The 19,766-nt window shown below is 38.0% G+C and overlaps 1 protein-coding gene across 3 annotated transcripts in view; it reads right to left on the bottom strand.

The window, feature by feature from the left end:
• Positions 1-19,766, bottom strand: part of NBN (nibrin) — a 56,696-nt gene that overhangs the window by 36,683 nt on the left and 247 nt on the right. The window contains exons 1-7 of one of the 3 annotated variants that reach the window (XM_027561598.1): positions 19,000-19,684; positions 17,822-17,952; positions 13,430-13,578; positions 12,837-12,996; positions 9,874-9,977; positions 1,674-1,791; positions 951-1,144 (exon numbers count right to left, since the gene is read on the bottom strand). In XM_027561598.1, coding sequence (XP_027417399.1) covers positions 951-1,144; positions 1,674-1,791; positions 9,874-9,977; positions 12,837-12,996; positions 13,430-13,503 — 650 coding nt within the window. In that variant the 5' untranslated portion in view covers positions 13,504-13,578; positions 17,822-17,952; positions 19,000-19,684. Of the gene's footprint in view, positions 1-950; positions 1,145-1,673; positions 1,792-9,873; positions 9,978-12,836; positions 12,997-13,429; positions 13,579-17,821; positions 17,953-18,999; positions 19,685-19,766 lie in introns of those variants that run through there. The other 2 variants (XM_027561599.1, XM_027561597.1) reach the window with 2 other exon arrangements.

Genomic DNA, 19,766 nt, shown 5'->3' with positions numbered 1-19,766 from the left:
CTCTATTTCTTTGCATTGTTCACCTAAAGCTTTCTTATCTCTCCTTGTTATTCTTTGGAACTCTGCATTCAGATGGATATATCTTTCCTTTTTTCCTTTGCCCTTCACTTCTCTTCTTCTCTCAGCTGTTTGTAAGGTCTCCTCAGACAACCATTTTGCCTTTTGGATTTCTTTTTCTTGGGGATGGTTTTGATCACCACCTCCTGTATAATGTTACAAACCTCCATCCATAGTTCTCAGACACTCTGTCCATCAGATCTAATCCCTCGAATCTATTTGTCACTTCTACAGTATAATCATAAGGGCTTTGATCTAGGTCATACCTGAAAGGTCTAGTGGTTTTTCCCTACTTTCTTCAATTTAAGTCTGAATTTGGCAATAAGGAGTTGATGATCTGAGCCACAGTCAGCTTCTGGTCTTGTTTATGCTGACTGTATAGAGCTTCTCCATCTTTGGCTGCAAAGAATATAATCAGTCTGATTTCGGTATTGACCATCTGGTGATGTTCATGTGTAGAGGCTTCTCTTGTGTTGCTGGAAGAGGGTGTTTGCTATACCAGTGCATTCTCTTGGCAAAAACTCTGTTAGTCTTTACTCTACTTCATTTTGTACTCCAAGACCAACCTTGCCTGTTACTCCAGGTATCTCCTGACTTCTGACTTTTGCATTCCAGTCCCCTATGATGAAAAGGTTATCTTTTGGGGGGTGTTAATCCTAGAATGTTTTATAGAACTATTTAACTTCAGCTTCTTCAGCATTAGTGGTTGGGACACACACTTGGATTACTGGGATATTGAATGGTTTGCCTTGGAAATGAACCAAGATCATTCTGTCATTTTTGAGACTGTATATGCCTTTATATTACTATGTGGAGTATGAAAAATTTACATATAGAATAACCTACTTTCCCTTAAAAAAAAAAAAAACAACTAATAAAGAATAATTCTGTACCTTTGGAGTATATCCATAATTGAATGAATCCATTTTTTCTGAGAGTCAGGAATAAAAGTCTGTGAATCTGTTAGTCCTGCATCAACAACACAGGTTCCAGGAGCTGAAAAGAAACTATCATCTTCTTTATTTTCTTCTGTTATCAACCTAGCATCTCCTCCTCCAAATATAACAGCTGCACTTAATTTTTTATGCTAAAAATGGGGGGAAAAAGGAAAAAAGTAATGCACAGCCATAATTAATTTCTTGAATACATACTTAAAATTAAATGATTCTACTTCTTAACAGGACAATCTGAGCTTCCATTAGGAGAAAACCCCTCGTTCACTAGATACCATTACAGTCCCTCATTACACAGTTCTGGAACTGTGTGAGCTTACTTACATTTTTCCACCTATAACATAAAGTTCTGGAACTCTCAGTTCATCACATAGAAGACATTCAACAGCTGCTAACTAACTGAACAAATTAGAAGTTAAATAAAAGTTTTTGGTCTCTTCCTTGTATATATTTATGTAAACTTAATCAGCCAATTAACAGATATTAAGAAATGCCACAGTCATATACATGAACACTGGGCAAGTTCTGGGGCCTAGGCAGGTTTTTATTTCCCTTCGGACATTGACACAAGATCTCAAAAGGAAATGTATTAATAACTGATAACTGATAATTTATCCTAGTTTATAATATTTTTTTTCAAGAAAATTTAGCTTATAACATTACCTGCTTGGCATTTAGAAAGACAAATGTTTTCCCTTTGAAGATTTGTTTTCTTTCCTGGCGTCCTGATAGATCAATATTTTTACTTTCAATAGCTGGTTCATCAACAGGTGGGTAAAAACTATAAAAAATAAAGTATATTATAATTACATACTACACTGTACGTATAACATGAAATTTGTAAACAGAATTGGCAATCTGGACTAGAAAACTAGAAAGGCTTAATTTCTATAATACAACTGTTTTGTTAAAGAGTTTTACCTGGGACTAAAGGACTGAAAGTACCAAAATGCTTTTACTATAAATACAGTGACAGGTGCAACACAGAACAGCAGAGCTGTTCTTTATTTTCTAAAACTACATAATGTAAGAGTAGGCAATCATAACAAGAGACAATTAAATATATATAAACTAAACAATTATGTGAATTACAAATGGCTGAGAGATAAAAAGTAATAAGTAAAACCAAAACTGAAAAAAAAAAATAGTAACAAATGGTTGAAATATCATCCATTAGAAATCAAATTCTATTTGCATATTAGACTTGCTTGCATGAGTGTGTGCTCAGTCTCTGCACTGTGTCTGACTCTTTGAGATTTCATGGACTGTAGCCTGCCAGGCTCCTCTGTCCATGGAATTTTCCAGGTAAGAATACGGCAGCAGGTTGCCATTTCCTACTCGGATCTTCCCAACCTAAGGATAGAACCTGTGTTTCCTGGTTCTCCTACACTGCAGGCAGATTCTTGGCCACTGAGCCACCTGGGAAACCTCATCATGTTTGGTTATAAATTTCTTCGGAGAAGCTCAGGAAATTTTAGAACCTATATTTTGCCAGTTTAAATAAAATTTTCAAAGATTTAAAAACACAATCTTTTAGCTCTTTAAGGCAATACTCTCCTTAAGGTAATACTATAAACACATCTTAGTCATCCATAGATATTAGGGAATAGAAGAAAATAGAAAAGTAAAATCAAGAGATAATTACTAAAACTTCTTATCAGTCCATAGTTTCAACTTTCTATATAGTCAGTTCTTCTGTTAGAGCTATTAACTGACCAGTCTTTTAGTTTCTCTACCTTCTAATAAAAATTACTAATGTTTATGGATATAAAGACTTAATATTGTCAACATGTCAGTTCTTCCCAACTTGATCTATAAAAATAAACACAATCCAGATAACTTCCAGCAAGTTACTTTGTGAATATCAAAAAACGGATTCTAAAGTTTATACAGAGAGGAAAAAAATTTAGAGTAGCCAACACAATATTGAGGAAGAACAAGATTAAAGTACTGACACTACCAGAATTCAAGGCTTAATATAAAGTGACAGTAATCAAGAGAGTGTGGTGCTGATGAAAAAAAGAGACAAAGAGATCAGTGGAAGAGAACAGAGAACCCAGAAATGGACTCACATAAATAGAGTCAACTGATCTTTTACAATGGAGCTTACACAGTCTTTTCAACAACTGGTGATGAAACTGGACATTCACATACAAAAAAATGAATTTACACTCAGATCATACACTTTTCACAGAAAATAACTCACAATGGATCACAGACCTAAATATAAAAGCAAAAGTATAAAACTCCTAGAAGATAACATAGGAGAACATCTATATAGCCTTGGATATGGAGATGACTTTTTAGATATAACACCAAAGGCATGATCCATGAAATAAATAATTGATAAGTGAGACTTCATTAAAATCAAAAAGTTCTGCTCTGTGAAAGATAATGTCAGGAGAATGCAAAGACAAACCACAGACTGGGAGAAAACATTTGCAAAACACTTATAAAGAACTGTTATCAAAAATATATAAAGAACTCTTAAAATTCAACAATAAGAAAACAAACAACCTGATTTTTAAAAACAGCTGAAGACTTTATTAGATAACCTCCTCAAAGAAATATAGAGAGCAAATATGCATATGAAAAGATGCTTAGTATCATCATGTATCATCAAGAAAATGCAAATTAAAGCAAAGAGGTACCAATCCACAATTAAACTTTATAATTTCCTAAACTTTCATTTACTATGTTTGTTTCAGGCTAATGTATCTCTTGGGTCTGCAATTTTATTACAAGATAATAAGTTAACTTGTACCCGTTTCATGGATGTTGGCAGAAGACAGAGACTCCTGGGTCAGAGAAAAGCTGGCAGTAAGCCTCACTGTGTTTGCAGCAGCTCCCCTTCCATACCAAGTTCGACGGGGATGACACAGACTGTACCTCCCGAGAGCAGTGTTACAATGAACTTAGGAATCCACGCATTTTATAAGAAGCTTTCAGCAGGCCTGCTCTTTGTCCTTGGAAGGAGGTATTACTTCATCCCCCCAGGTTTCTCACTGTAAACAGAACCCTGAGAAATGGCCTAGGTATAGGGCAGTCAAGGGTCAGGGCCTTACACTGTTGGAATATTCAACTAGTTTTGTATGATGTAAGGACTCTCTTCCAACAGTGTTTTCTCAAAACAATGCTTGTTGTTTGAAATAAAGTAACTGAGAAAACACTATAATATGAGAAACTTTGCAAATTTTCAAATAAAGGGAAACTTCCTTTTTCTCTTGAGGGATCATTTTTTTAATATTCAGACATAAATAATATTTTAATGGACTTCCTATACTAGAGCACAGAGTATCAAACTTCTTTTAAATGGAATCATCTATACAGGTACTTCTATAACAGTGTAAGAAAATCAGACATCACTAACCACATCAGGTACTCTATCTTACCCCTGACTTACTCTGTTTCATGGTAACAGTGCAGAGATGCAGACATAATTGCAACAAAAGAACTACACTTTTTGTTAGGTAAAAATATTATAGTTTGCTTGCTTGCATGTTCATCTAGTCAAGGCTATGGTTTTTCCTGTGGTCATGTATGGATATGAGAGTTGGACTGTGAAGAAGGCTGAGTGCCGAAGAATTGATGCCTTTGAACTGTGGTGTTGGAGAAGACTCTTGAGAGTCCCTTGGCCTGCAAGGAGATCCAACCAGTCCATCCTAAAGGAGATCAGCCCTGGGATTTCTTTGGAAGGAATGATGCTAAAGCTGAAACTCCAGTACTTTGGCCACCTCATGCGAAGAGTTGACTCATTGGAAAAGACTCTGATGCTGGGAGGGATTGGGGGCAGGAGGAGAAGGGGACGACAGAGGATGAGATGGCTGGATGGCGTCACCGACTCGATGGACATGAGTCTGAGTGAACTCTGGGAGTTGGTGATGGACCGGGAGGCCTGGCGTGCTGTGATTCATGGGGTCGCAAAGAGTCAGACACGACTGAGCGGCTGATCTGATCTGATCTGATCTGATCTGAATGGCAGAAAGCAAAAAGGAACTAAAGAGCCTCTTAATGAAACTGAAGAGGAGAGTGAAAGAGCTGGCTTAAAATTCAACATTCAAAAAATGAAGATCATGGCATCTAGTTCCAACACTGCATGGCAAATGGAAAAAAAGTGGATGCAGTGACAGATTTTATTTTCTTGGGCTCCAAAATCACTGCAGTGAATGCCGCCATCAAATTTAAAGATGCTGACTCCTTGAAAGAAAAGCTATGACAACCCTAGACAGCATATTAAAAAGCAGACATATCACTTTGCTGGCAAAGGTCCATATAGTCAAAGCCATGACTTTTCCAGTAGTCATGTAAAGATTTGAGAGTTGGACCATAAAAAAGACTGAGCACTGCAGAACTGAAAATATCTAGTACCAGAATTGTGGTATAGAGAAACTCTTCAAATTCCCTTGAATAGCAAGATCAAACCAGTCAGTCCTAAAGGAAATAAAATTCTGAATATTTACTGGAAGGACTGATACTGAAGCTCCAATACTTTGGCCACCAGATTTGAAGAGCTGACTCATTGGAAAAGACCCTGATGCTGGGAAAGATTGAGGGCAGGAGTAGAAGGGGGCAACAGAGGATAAGATGGTTAGATGCCATTACCAACTCAATGGACATGAGTTTGAGGAAACTCTGGGAGACGGTGAAGGACAGGGAAGCCTGGCATGCTGCGGTCGACAGGGTAGTAAAAAGTCAGACACAACTGAGCAACTAAGCAACAACAATATTTTAAAACTGGTAATAAAATAATTAGCATGAGTAAACCACAATCACAGAAAACTAACCAATCTGATCGCATGGACCACAGCCTTGTCTAACTCAATGAAACTATGAGCCGCGCTGTGTAGGGCCACCCAAGACGGGTGGGTCATGGTGGAGAGATCTGACAGAATGTGGTCCACTGGAGAAGGGAATGGCAACCACTTCAGTACTCTTGCCTTGAGAACCCCATGAACAGTATGAAAAGGCAAAAGGATAGGACACTGAAAGATGAACTCCCCAGGTCAGTAGGTGCCCAATATGCTACTGGAGATCAGTGGAGAAATAACTCCAGAAAGAATGAAGAGACGGAGCCAAGCAAAACAACACCCAGTGGTGGATGTGACTGGTGATAGAAGCAAGGTCTGATGCTGTAAAGAGCAATATTGCATAGGAACCTGGAATGTTAGGTCCATGAATCAAGGCAAATTGGAAGTGGTCTAACAGGAGATGGCAAGAGTGAACATTGACATTCTAGGAAGCAGCGAATGAAAATGGACTGGAATGGGTGAATTTAACTCAGATGACCATTATATCTACCACTGTGAGCAAGAATCCCTTAAAAGAAATGGAGTAACCATCATAGTCAACAAGAGAGTCTGAAATGCAGTACTTGGATGCAATCTCAAAAACGACAGAATGATCTGTTTGTTTCCAAGGCAAACCATTCAATATCACGCTAATCCAAGTCTATGCCCCAACCAGTAACGCTGAAGAAGCTGAAGTTGAACGGTTCTATGAAGGCCTACAAGACTTCTAGAACTAACACCCGAACAAGATGTCCTTTTCATTATAGGGGACTGGAATGCAAAGGTAGGAAGTCAAGAAATACCTGGAGTAACAGGCAAATTTGGCCTTGGGAGTACAGAATGAAGCAGGACAAAGGCTAATAGAATTCTGCCAAGAGAACACACTGGTATAGCAAACACCCTCTTCCAACAGTACAAGGGAAGACCCTATAGGTGGACATCACCAGATGGTCAATACTGAAATCAGACTGATTATATACTTTGCAGCCGAAGATGGAGAAGCTCTACACAGTCAGCAAAAACAAGACTGGGAGCTGACTGTGGCTCATCATGAACTCCTTATTGCCAAATTCAGACTTAAATTGAAGAAAGTGGGGAAAACCACTAGACCTTTCAGGTATGACCTAAATCAAATCCCTAACAATTATACAGTGGAAGTGACAAATAGATCGAAGGGACTAGATCGGATAGACAGAGTGCCAGATGAACTATGGATGGAGGCTTGTAATGTTGTACAGGAGGTGTTGGTCAAACCATCCCCAAGAAAAAGAGATGCAAAAAGGCAAAACAGTTGTCTGAGGAGGCCTTACACACAGCTGAGAAACAAAGAGAATCAAAAGGCAAGGGAGACAAGGGAAGATATACCCATCTGAAAGCAGAGTTCCAAAGAACAGCAAGGAGAGATAAGAAAGCCTTCCTCAGTGATCAGTGCCAAGAAATAAAGGAAAACAACAGAATGTTAAAGACTAAATATCTCTTCAAGAAAATTAAAGATACCAAGGGAATATTTCATGCACGGATGGGCACAATAAAGGACAGAAATGGTATGGACCTAGCAGAAGCAGAAGAGATTAAGACGTGGCAAGAATACACAGAAGAACTATACAAAAAAGACCTTCACAACCCTGATACCACAATGGTGTGATCACCCACCTAGAGCCAGATATCCTGGAATGCGAAGTCAAGTGGGCCTTAGGAAGCATCATCATGAATGAAGGTAGTGGAGGTGATGGAATTCCAGTTGAGCTTTTTCAAATCCTAAAAGATGATGCTGTGAAAGTGTTGCACTCAATATGCCAGCAAATTTGGAAAACTCAGCAGTGGCCACAGGACTGGAAAAAAGTCAGTTTTCATTCCAATCCCAAAGAAAGGCAACGCCAAACAATGCTCAAACTACCACACAATTGCACTCATCTCACATACTAGTAAAGTAATGCTCAAAATTCTCCAAGCCAGGCTTCAACAGTACGTCAACCGTGAACTTCAAGATGTTCAAGCTGGTTTTAGAAAAGGCAGAGAAACCAGACATCAAATTGCCAACATCTGCTGGATCATCAAAAAAGCAAGAGAGTTCCAGAAAAACATCTACTTCTGCTTTATTGACTATGCCAAAGCCTTTGACTGTGTGGATCACAAAAAATTGTGGAAAATTCTGAAAAAGATGGGAATACCAGACCACCTGACCTGCCTCTTGAGAAACCTATATGCAGGTCAGGAAGCAACAGTTAGAACGACATGGAACAATACACTGGTTCCAAATAGGAAAAGGAGTACGTCAAGGCTGTATATTGTCACCCTGCTTATTTAACTTATATACAGAGTACATTATGAGAAACACTGGGCTGGAGGAAGCATAAGCTGGAATCAAAAGTGCTGGGAGAAATATCAATAACCTCAGATATGCAGATGATACCACCCTTATAGCAGAAAGTGAAGAAGAACTAAAGAGCCTCTTGATGAAAGTGAAAGAGGAGAGTGAAAAAGTTGGCTTAAAGCTCAACATTCAGAAAACAAAGATCACGGCATCTAGTCGCATCACTTCAAGGGAAATAGATGGGGATACAGTGGAAAAACTGTCAGACTTTATTTTGGGGGGCTCCAAAATCACTGCAGATGGTGACTGCAGCCATGAAATTAAAAGACGCTTACTCCTTGGAAGGAAAGTTATGACCAACCTAGACAGCCTATTAAAAAGCAGAGACATTACTTTGCCAACAAAGGTCTGTCTGGTTTTTCCAGTTATCATGTATGGATGTGAGAGATGGACTATAAAGAAAGCTGAGCGCCGAAGAACTGATGCTTTTGAATTGGTGTTGGAGAAGACTCTTGAGAGTCCCTTGGACTGCAAGGAGATCAGTCCATCCTAAAGGAAATCAGTCCTGAATATTCACTGGAAGGACTGACGCTGTAGCTGAAACTCCAATACTTTGGCCACCTAATGCAAAGAGCTGACTCATTCGAAAAGACCCTGATGTTGGGAAAGATTGAAGGCAGGAGGAGAAGGGGACGACAGAGGATGAGATAGTGGGATGGCATCACCGACTCAACTGGTATGAGTTTGACGAAACTCTGGGAGTTGGTGATGGATAGGGAGGGCTGGCATGCTGCAGTCCATGGGGTCGCAAAGAGCCGGACACGACTGAGTAACTGAACTGAACTGAGTTAATGCTTAATTTAAATTCGTAGTAAAATACTTAATTTACATAGAATTTTAGATTTTTTTTTTAAACTTCTTCAAATCTGTTAGGTCGTTTAGACAATAAGCTACTGACATACATTTTAAGTATGTTCTTATGTTGACTAAAAACATTCACCATTTTATAGTGACCAGTATTCTAACCATGCAATCTGAAAAGAAAAATCACAAGTATCTTCCTACCAAACCACCATTTATGTTACTGCAGATGTGATTAATGCAGTAGATACAGTAGACAGATCCTTAGTCTGGTGGTTTTCAAATTTAGCACAGCATCCAAAAAATTACGTAAATAAAAAAGCTATTATGAATCTTTCCAGATATTGCAATTAGTTACATTTCTTTTATTAAGCACCTATTACAATTCAGTAAGCTCAGACTTAGTGTATACCAGTAGTTAAAATAAATAATACTAATAATACAAAATACTTAAAACATTGAGTAGGACAGGTACTAGCCTCATTTTTCAAAGAAGGTAATAAGCTCGATTTCTAAGGCCACAGCACTGTTCATATTCTGGTCCAAGACTCCAGCTCTGTAACAGGGCTGTGGCACCTCACAATTCCAGGTGCCCTGCGTGCACGATGCCTGGCACCAGCATGTGTGCCCACTGGTACTACCTCGGGGTCATTACTATCCTTCACTATTTTTCTTTAAATGTTGGCACACATGTCATATCTGCTTCACCAAGATAAAGAACAATCAACAAAGAATTGCTTGGGAAACTTTCTGCAGATACTAACAAAAAAATTTCATTAATAATGCTGAACTGTAACGTTACATCCTGATATAATCAAGAAAGAGGGTATTAACCTAAATCAAGTCAGTGCAATCATATTTTATACGTCATATTTTGTTATATTTCAAATACACAATATACCTTTCAATTTCTGGAAGTTGTTTCTTGGACTGAACTGCTTTAAGAAATTCAGTAAAATATTCTGGTTTTACAATCGGACGCCCACAAATGAGTGCACATATTGTCTAAAAAGAAGAAAACATGTGAATACATATACTCATACCCTAGTTTTTTTTAAGTTCTATTTTTCCTTGCGTCGCTTTAAATTTATAACGGAGACACAATCTATAAAACAGAAGTCAGTTCTGGGTCATGCCTTAGTTTTAGTGTACAAATCCCTATAAAATCACTTGATTATAAGAAGCTACCAATTACAATATATGAGGGGGAACAGACTGGGAGTTTGGGGCTGACATAAACACACTGCTATATTGAAAATAGATAACCTACTGTATAGCACAAGGGACTCTGTTCAATAATCTGTAGTAACCTAAATGGGAAAAGAATTTGAAAAATAATAGATATATGTATATGTATAACCGAATCACTCTGCTGTACAACTGAAACTAACACAACATTGTGAAATCAACTATATTCCAATAAATACAAAAATTAAAAATAAACTGTGGTAACCAAAATTCATGTAAGTTAAGATCCCTACAAAACAAAGGTCTATATGCTAAAAAAGCAGTAAGACCAGTGAAATAACAAACATAACATATGGGCAAATTCAAGTATCAATAAACAATCACTATTAAAGGTGAAAAAAAAAGAAGTCACAAATTACAGTACTGATATAAAAACTGCTGGAGGCGGGGCCGAACAACATAACAAAATACAAGTCGATTTAAAAATGTATACCAATTACAAAAACATTAAAATGTATATCTTAGAATTAAGGAAATGTAACATCTACCCTAAAGAAGACAGTATCAAGAGATAAACATGAGATAGATCTTTCAGCCTAATTGCCTTTCAAACTGATTATATTAATAATTATGGAACAGTCTTTTTAATGCAAAAGGAAATAGCAACCACTACAGTATTCTTGCCTGGAGAATCCCAGGGACAGAGGGGCCTGGTGGGCTGCCATCTATGGGGTCGCACAGAGTTGGACACGACTGAAGCAACTTAGCAGCAGCAGCAGTCTTTTTAAGAAAGTATATAAAGGAATACCTGGTGTTGAACAAAAAGCTCAAAGTAAGTATACACAGGTGGAGTAGAGGAAGAAACTTCACCTAGCAGGTGAATCAAGCCATAAGCCTCAAATAAGTTATCTCCACAGTTTGAGAAAGATTAAAAGATATCACCACTGGCAATGAAAATAAAGAAGATTCAGCATAATTCTAAGAAATAATCCAGCTAAAGAGCTTGTAAGTGTGCTTCTAATAAACATGGGGAATTACCTAAATGTGAGCAAGCAATTTAGGGTACCTCTCAAGAATGGAATCTGAAAGTTATGAATCTCAAATATGAATGAAATAATTGACTTCTTGCATGAAGCAGTAATGAGCAATTCAACACTGGACTGACTAAGCTCCAATACATGTGATCTTGGGCAAAGGATTTAGTTGCTCCAAGCCTCAGTTTCCTCTTTAGAAAATAAAAGCTGAACTGAATGTTTACGTTCCCTTTTGGTTCTAACATTCAATGATTTTAAAAATATAAACTAACCTGTAGTGGGGGACATTTTACAAAAAAAATAAATACAGTGACAAATTTCTTTTTGGCACATGATTGATCAGAATATTGAAAAAGGAGTATTGCTCTACAAACCTTTGCTGGAATATACACAGTACTATCTAATATCCAGGGACTGATGGTCATTAACATCCCAGTCATTGGAACAGTATGTACTATGGTAAATGGAAGCTGGTTTCCCAGTCTGTCAAGTATCTTTCAAAACCACCTAACTGCCTTTGCTCTTACTTTATATCCACCAAGCAAGGGCTTGATTACCTACTTCATTTCTCACGGACCTTGGTATCTTTAAGGTGACTATGCTGGAGCCATATGTAAATATTCTGGTCACTATAAAGGTGTGTCTCTACTGTAAATTAATAAATGGACATTCTGAATTATGAATCTATTATCTGGGTTTATTACCATAAATTAGTACTCAAGAAGCTAATCACTCTGTTGAATTTATAAATCAATTTCATAAACTTACAAAGATGAAACAATCTCTGATCAGAGAAAACCCCACCAAAACACAAGTTTAACATGAGGTTCAATCTGAACAGCAAGGCTTTCTTTCTCTATGACACCTATTTAGCTATAACACACATATTCTAATTTAATTAATTATATAGCAAAGGATTTTTGTATCATCTAATAAAGGAAGCTAAATTTTTGCTGCTTTTCACCATAGATATAAGCCTAAAACAATCTCAGATTATCTATAGTCAAACTGTTGAAAGGAGACGAATCACCTCCCAAACTCATTCTTCAATTAGCTTTGGATTAACCAAATCTGATGAAGATGCAAAATCTGAAAACATACCAAAATATACCACTGTTTTAACAAATAGCATCTTCTAAAGGCTTATATCTACATATCTCTAGATTGTGACAATACATTAAAGTAATATTAAACTATAAAAAAAAGTTTTCATGATTAGGGCCTAAAGCCAAATAAAAATTAAACAAAAGAGCATGAAACAGTGAGATATATCACAGACTAGAGGAAGAAAAGACATAGACTGCCGACTTTGAAGATGGACAGTTGATCTCTAAATGCTTTGCTTTTAGACTGAAAACATTTCTTGGTGAAAGGACTACATAAGTCATTTAAATGCTAAATCAAAATCTGAAATATAATTTCATGTGCTTTTTGCTTGCTTTAGATAATAAACAGTGTTTCTGAAAAACCATTCTTAGCCTATATGGTAGGTATGGGGTTGTTTGGCATATACATATCTACAGCCAACAGTTCGGATAGTTTTAAAGTAAATGACTTTTAAAACATTTTTGTATAATGGGTAAATGAAAAAACTTAAATTCACAGAACTTACTTTAACATAATCACAATGCACTGAACTTACTTTAATGGTAACTTTAACTGATACCATGACAAGATGAGTACATTCCTCTGTCCAATTGTTTACAGTAAGTCCTCCAAGTTGCAATATGGCATGACTTAAAGCAGTTTTCCCAGAGACATCTAAACAAGAAGAGCATGCAACCAAAGGTTCATACTCTACTCTGTAAATAAAAATGTTACATAAATTTATTGTATAGTAAACTCAAGCTCACATCACACACTGTTATTTTGATTTTACATATTACTATACATTCCAACTTAGCTCCAACAAAACTATCAGTCTTAAGTTGCAATTAAAAAAACCCCAAAGATCAAAAGCTTAACATTACACTTTGACCTACGCAGAATCAATCAAAAGTAGCTCCATCAAGATTCTCAGGGCCCACTCTAAGTCTCATTCACTCTTTGTCAGTTCTGTATGGTGAACAAAATGCACTAACCACATACAGTGCGAAGTTCACTACTATCCTACTATGCTAAGTAGGATCGAAATAGACTAGTTCCAATTTATTATTTATAAATATCCTTTTCCTTTAGAATTTGATTGGGCCAAAATAAAGTTGTCCATTTTAATATCAATTTCAAAATTCTTACCTGAATTTACTTTCAAACACTCCAAAGGTAACTCTATCCCCTGACTTCAAAATTTGAGAAAGACCATTCTGCATTTTCTCCTCATTAACAAAGGTACCATACTTAGAATTATCTTTTATTGTCAATACAGGAATTTCATCTGTTTGGCTCTAAAAAAAAAAAAAAGATCAATAAATAATTTAAAATCTCTTACTACTGCATAAATACTATTCCTAGGGGCAAAGGTTTCAAAGAAAAGGTTGGTAACTTTTGGAATAGGCGATAACCTCCCAACAGAGTACATAGCACAGTTACTGTTTTGGTTGCAAGCAAAGAAATGATTACTCAACTAGCAATTAAGAGAAAAATGTCTTACTTTCAGAATCATTCATCTTAGAACATATATTTTCTTTATTTTTGCTAGGTCAGTGGAGATTTTCCTGACCTCTCAATTTGAGGACTATCTGCTTTTGTATAGACTGTTTCACATATAACATGACAGTTTCATTCCTAAGGTTTTTGTTTTTTTTAAAGTATTATCAAAATCACATAGAAAAAAAAAATCAAGCCAATGAGAAAAGGCTAGAGTGTTTAACTTGAAGTAACAATTTTTTCTTTAGGATTTTTAACAATAATGCTTTTTTTTTAATCTAAAAGAATATAGACACAAAACCTAAACATTACTGAACAGATCCTGTTTGCTGATACACAGTCTTACCTCAAAATAGTGGTTTTTCTTTCTTCATTACCACAAGCATTACCATGAGCTCAGTTCTTGTATAGCTCTCTCTCTCTCTCTCTCTCTCTATGTGTATATATATATGTTTTTTGGGCTGGTTTAATTATATAGCACACCAAAACAAACTCAGTCATTCAAAGGAGCTGTGGGGCATATACACCAGCTGTTTTCCCTAGTAAAGCAAATCATTCTCCCTCTGAAAACCTAAGATATATGGCAAATAAGAGTGTTCATATGGCTACATAACTCTTTAAAGGAGGAGTCAAGAGTCCATTCACTGCTCTATTTCCAGGCTTTGGCACAGTACTGACACACAGTAAGCATTCAATATGTGAGTGCTTACATACTGAGGAGGAGGAAATGGCAAACTGCTCCAGTATTCTTGCCACAAGAACCCAATGGACAGCATGAAAAGGGCAAAAGATATGACTGAGAAGATGAGCCCCTTAAGTTGGAAGGTGTTTGATATGCTACTGAGGAAGAGAGGAGGGCAATTATTAACAGCTTCAGAAAGAATGAGGCAGCTGGGTCAAAGCAGAAATGATGCTCAGTTGTGGATGTGTCTGGTAGAGAAAGTAAAGTCCGATGCTGTAAAGAACAATATTGCATAGGACCCTGGAATGTTAGGCCCATGAATCATGGTAAGTAGAAGTGGTTAAGCCGGAGATGGCAAGAGTGAACATGGACATCTTAGGACTAAGTGAACTAAAATGGACGGGAATGGGCAAATTTAACTCAGATGACCAATGTATCTACTACTGTGGGCAAGAATCCCTTAGAAAAAATGGAGTAGCCATCATAGTCAAGAGAAGTCTGAAATGCAGTATTTGGGTGCAATCTCAAAAATGAAAGAATGATTTTAGTTTGTTTCCAAGGCAACCATTCAACATCAGAGTACAAGTCTGTGCCCCAACCGCTGAGGCCTAAGAAGTGGAAGCTGACTGGTTCTACAAGATCTACAAGACCTTCTAGGATTAACACCCAAAAAAGATGTCCTTTTCATCACAGGGGAGTGGAATGCAAAACAGGAAGTCCAGAGATACCTGGGGCAACAGGCAAATTTGGCCTTGGAGTACAAAATGAAGCAGGGCAAAGGCTAACAGAGTTTTGCCAAGAGAACACATTGGTTATACCAAACTCCATTTTCCAACACAAGAGACGACTCTACACAAGGACATCACCAGATGGTTAATACCGAAATGGACTGATTATATTCTTTGCAGCCAAAGATGGAGAAGATCTATACAGTCAGCAAAAATTAAGACCTGGAGTTTACTGTGGCTCAGATCATGAGCTCCTTACTGCAAAATTCAGGCTTAAATTGAAGAAAGTAGGGAAAACTACTAGGCCATTCAGGTGTGACCTGAATCAAATTCCTTATGATTATACAGTGAAAGAGATGAATAGATTCAGGGATTAGATCTGGTAGATGGAGTGCCTGAAGAACTAAGGACATAAGTTTGTAGCAGTGTACAGGAGGCAGCAACCAAAACCATCCCAAAGAAAAAGAAATGCAAGAAGGCAAAGTGATTGTCTGAGGAGGCTTTACAAATAACTGAGGAAAGAAGAGGAGCAAAAGGCAAAGGAGAAAGGGAATGATATACCAAACTGTATGCCGAGTTCCAGAAAACAGCAAGGAGAGATAAGAAGGCCTTTTTAAATGAACAATGCAAAGAAACAGAGGAAAATAAAAGAATGGGAAAGACCAGAGATCTCTTCAGGAAAACTGGAGATATCAAAGTAATATTTCATGCAAAGATAAGCACGATAAAAGGCAGAAATGCTAAGGACCTAACAGAAGCAGAAGATTTTAAGAGATGGCAAGAATATACAAAACTATACAAAAAAGGTTTTAATGATCTGGATAACCACAGTGGTGTGATCATTCACCTAGAGCCAGATATCCTGGAATGTGAAGTCTAGGGGCCTTAGGAAGCATTACTACAAAGCTAGTGGAGGTGAGAGAATTTCAGCCGAGTTATTTTAAGAACCTAAATGATGATGCTTTTAAAGTGCTGCACGCAATGTGACAGCAAATCTGCAGAACTCAGCAGTGGCCACAAGACTGGAAAAGGTCAATTTTCATTCCAATCCCAAACAAGGGCAACGCCAAATAATGTTCAAACATATGACTGTGTTCATTTCAAATGCTAGTAAGGTTAAGGTCAAAATCCTTCAAGCTAGGCTTCAGCAGTACAAGAACCAAGAACTTCCCATATGTACAAGCTGGGTTTAGAAAAGGCAGAGGAACCAGAGATCAAACTGCCAACATTCACTGGATCATACAGAAAGCAAGCGAATTCCAGGAAAACATCTACCTCTGCTTCAATGATTATGTTAAAGCCTTTGACGATGTGGATCACAACAAACTGTGGAAACTGTTAGAGAGATGGGAATACCACACCACCTTCCTATCTCCTGAGAAACCTGTATGTGTTTCAAAAAACAACCAGACATTAGAACCAGACATGGAATAACTGACGGGTTCAAAACTGGGAAAGGAGTACAAGGCTGTATACTGTCACCCTGCTTATTTAACTTCTACAGAATACATCATCCAGAATGTCAGGCTGGATGAATCACAAGCTGGAATCAAGATTGCCAGGAGAAATATCAACAATCTCAGATATGCAGATGATGCCACTCTAATGGCAGAATGTGAAAAGGAACTAAAGAGCCTCTTGATGAGGGTGAAAGAAGAGAGTCAAAAAGCTGGCTTGGAACTCAACATTCAAAAAACTAAGATCATGGCATCTGAACCCATCCTTTCATGGCAAATGGAGAAAAAGTGGAAGCAGTGACAGACTTTATTTTCTTAGGCTGCAAAAGCACTGTGGATGTTGACTGCAGCCATGAAATTAAGACGCTTGCTCCTTGGAAGGAAAGGTATGACAGAACTAGGCAGCGTATTATTGCAAAGCAGAGACATCACTCTGCCAACAAAGGTCTACATAGTCAGAGCTATGGTTTCTCTAGTAGTCATGAACGGATGGGAGGGTTGGACCCTAATGAAGGCTGAGCACCAAAGAACTGATGCTTTCGAATTATGGTGCAGGAGAAGACTCTTGTGAGTCCCTTGGACTGCAAGATCAAACCAGTCAACCTGAAAGGAAATCAACCCTGAATATTCATTGGAAGGACTGATGCTGAAACTCCAATACTTTGGCCACCTGATGTGAAGAGCTAACTCACTGGAAAAGACCCTGATGCTGGGAAAGATCGAAAGGAAAAGGAGAAGGGGACAGGAGAAGATGATATGGTTAGACAGCATCACTAAGTTAACGGACAGGAATTTGAGCAAACTCTGGGAGACAGTGAAAGACAAGGGAGGCTGGCATGCTGCAGTCCATGCGGATGCAAAGAGTCAGACATGAGTTAGCAACTGAACAATGACAACAACAAAAATCACTCAGTAAATGTTCAAGTAAATATAAACGTGGTCTACTTCATTGAGTTTCTAAATCACTAAAGCCAACAGTAAAATACTGAAATAGAAACTTCAAATCTCAAAATAAACAAATATCACCAGTACCACTGCCAAAACACATTTAATTTTGCTAACATTTAAAGGAAACAGTTCTATAAAATGAAAAGTCTCCAAAACTCTCTCTTACATATACCAAGGTAGTCTTTTGGGACTTCAATTCCCTTACTGTCAGCAAATAGTGACTTACCAGGTTGGTTACAGAAAAGTTAGCGGTTAATGTAGCATGATTTCGACTGATGGACTGATCATCTTCAATTAGAATGCCACAGTTTTTTCTTCCAACAATGTACTCAACACCAGTCAAAAGTCTGTATGGTTCTAAGAGAATTTTTTTAAAAAGTAAATTTACAGATATACATATACATGTATATACATAAATATGTAAGGAGATATAGGTATGGCAAAATTTAAATATTTTTATTTCGCTATTTAAATGCTAATAACCAACTTTATGTAAATCAAACATGTTTTCTATTAAAGCTTCACTGAAGGAGGCAAATCTAAACAGAATGCTCCACCACCTTTCTAAAGAGAAAATAATTTTGAAAATTGTCAGTGCTTGCCCAGATTAACTTATAAATTTAACGCATTACTAAATGAAATCAAAATACTCTTTGGCGCTTGATAAACAAATTCAAAATTCCGTCAGAAAAATATGTGAAAAACTGTCCAGAAAAATGTAAATATTTGGGGAACTTTCTCTACCAGGTGGCAAAATATCCCACAAAGTGATAGCAGTTAAAAAGTATGGTATTGAATGAAGAGTAAATAATGTAGATCACTGCAAGAAAACTCCAAACCAGGTTCAAGTGCATAATTTGGGGAATTTTTTTATGTTAAAGGTAACTTTTAGAACAATGGGACAAAGTTATTAAAAAATTTTGTAAATCACAAATTGTTGGTGGAACGGCATATATGTTGAAGACTAGTAGACTTTAGTCTGGGACCACTGGAGTGGTAGGGTGATTAGGGCAGCTAAATTAGACAAGAGTCCAGGTAAGCCTTGACCAGACTTAGATTATATTTTGTCAAACAGATTTTTGACCTAGAGTCGAGTCTTTCAACAAAAAACTTTTGCGGTTGGTTTAGTCACATTTTTCCTAGAAGGATGGCACCCCATAGCTTCCATTACATTCTGAAAAGAGCTCAAGATCCTTTGAAAGTTAAGAATGCTACCCACTGGCAGTAGGGACATTTTTCTTCCGCGAACTCAAAAAGCTAGCCATAGGCTACAAATGTTAATGGAAACTTGTCCATCACAGTTTGTTCTATCTCTGCAATGCTCCAAATCCACAAAGCGCCTTATCTTTGAGTCTTTATAATATTTATTACTTACAGTATTATTACAGTATTTATTTTCCTTACCATTCGTTTGGCCCTCTCCATACTGCCTTACACTGCCGGTCCTTTTAGCTTCTACATAGATCTTTTTTTTTAATCACAATGTAAACTTCCTAAGGGCAAGACCAATCACAGGCTACACCTGCTTAGGTACTAACTAACAAGTGCTTACACATTCCAGGCAACCAATTTACATGCAATTTCCATTTTCCATTGCTAGAAATGCAAAAGAGGAAAAAACAAAAAACTTTCTCAGTTCTGATGACAAAAAGGTAAAAAAAAAAAAGCTGGGAAACAAAACCGAAACTGTTTTCCCATAGCTGCCATTGACACGTCATCTCCGTGGTTCCCAACAAAAATAAACGACGTGCTCAAAACAGTGTCGCCAAGTCCTGCAGCCTCTGTCAAGGTATTCTGGGCGTTTCCTCAAAAGCTTGAAAACATTAGCTGTCACAACAGGGTACCGGCCAAGGCTCAATGGAGCGCATCATCGAAGCCCGGCTCCGAGCCGGGGCCGCCAGGTGGGGAGGCCGACCGGACGGAAAGGACCCGGGCGGTCACTGAGCGGCCCAGCGCCCCACGCCTAGCCCACCCGCCAGGCCAAAGCCGGGTTCGCAAGCACCGCAGCCCCCGCCTGGAAGACCGCGCGGGCCCTCACGGGGGCCTCACGCAGCCTTCGCACCGGCTCCCGCCGCCTCTCAGCGCGCGACCCGAGGCAGCGCGGGAAGGCGGCGGAAGAGGCGACGACGCACCGGAAGTGCGCTCCGCAAACCCCTCGCCCGCCGCAGCTG

This window comes from Bos indicus x Bos taurus, chromosome 14, assembly GCF_003369695.1.
Source record: "Bos indicus x Bos taurus breed Angus x Brahman F1 hybrid chromosome 14, Bos_hybrid_MaternalHap_v2.0, whole genome shotgun sequence".
Lineage (NCBI taxonomy): Eukaryota > Metazoa > Chordata > Mammalia > Artiodactyla > Bovidae > Bos > Bos indicus x Bos taurus.
Note: the sequence above shows the minus strand (reverse complement) of the source record. Positions and strands in the feature narration are given on the sequence as shown.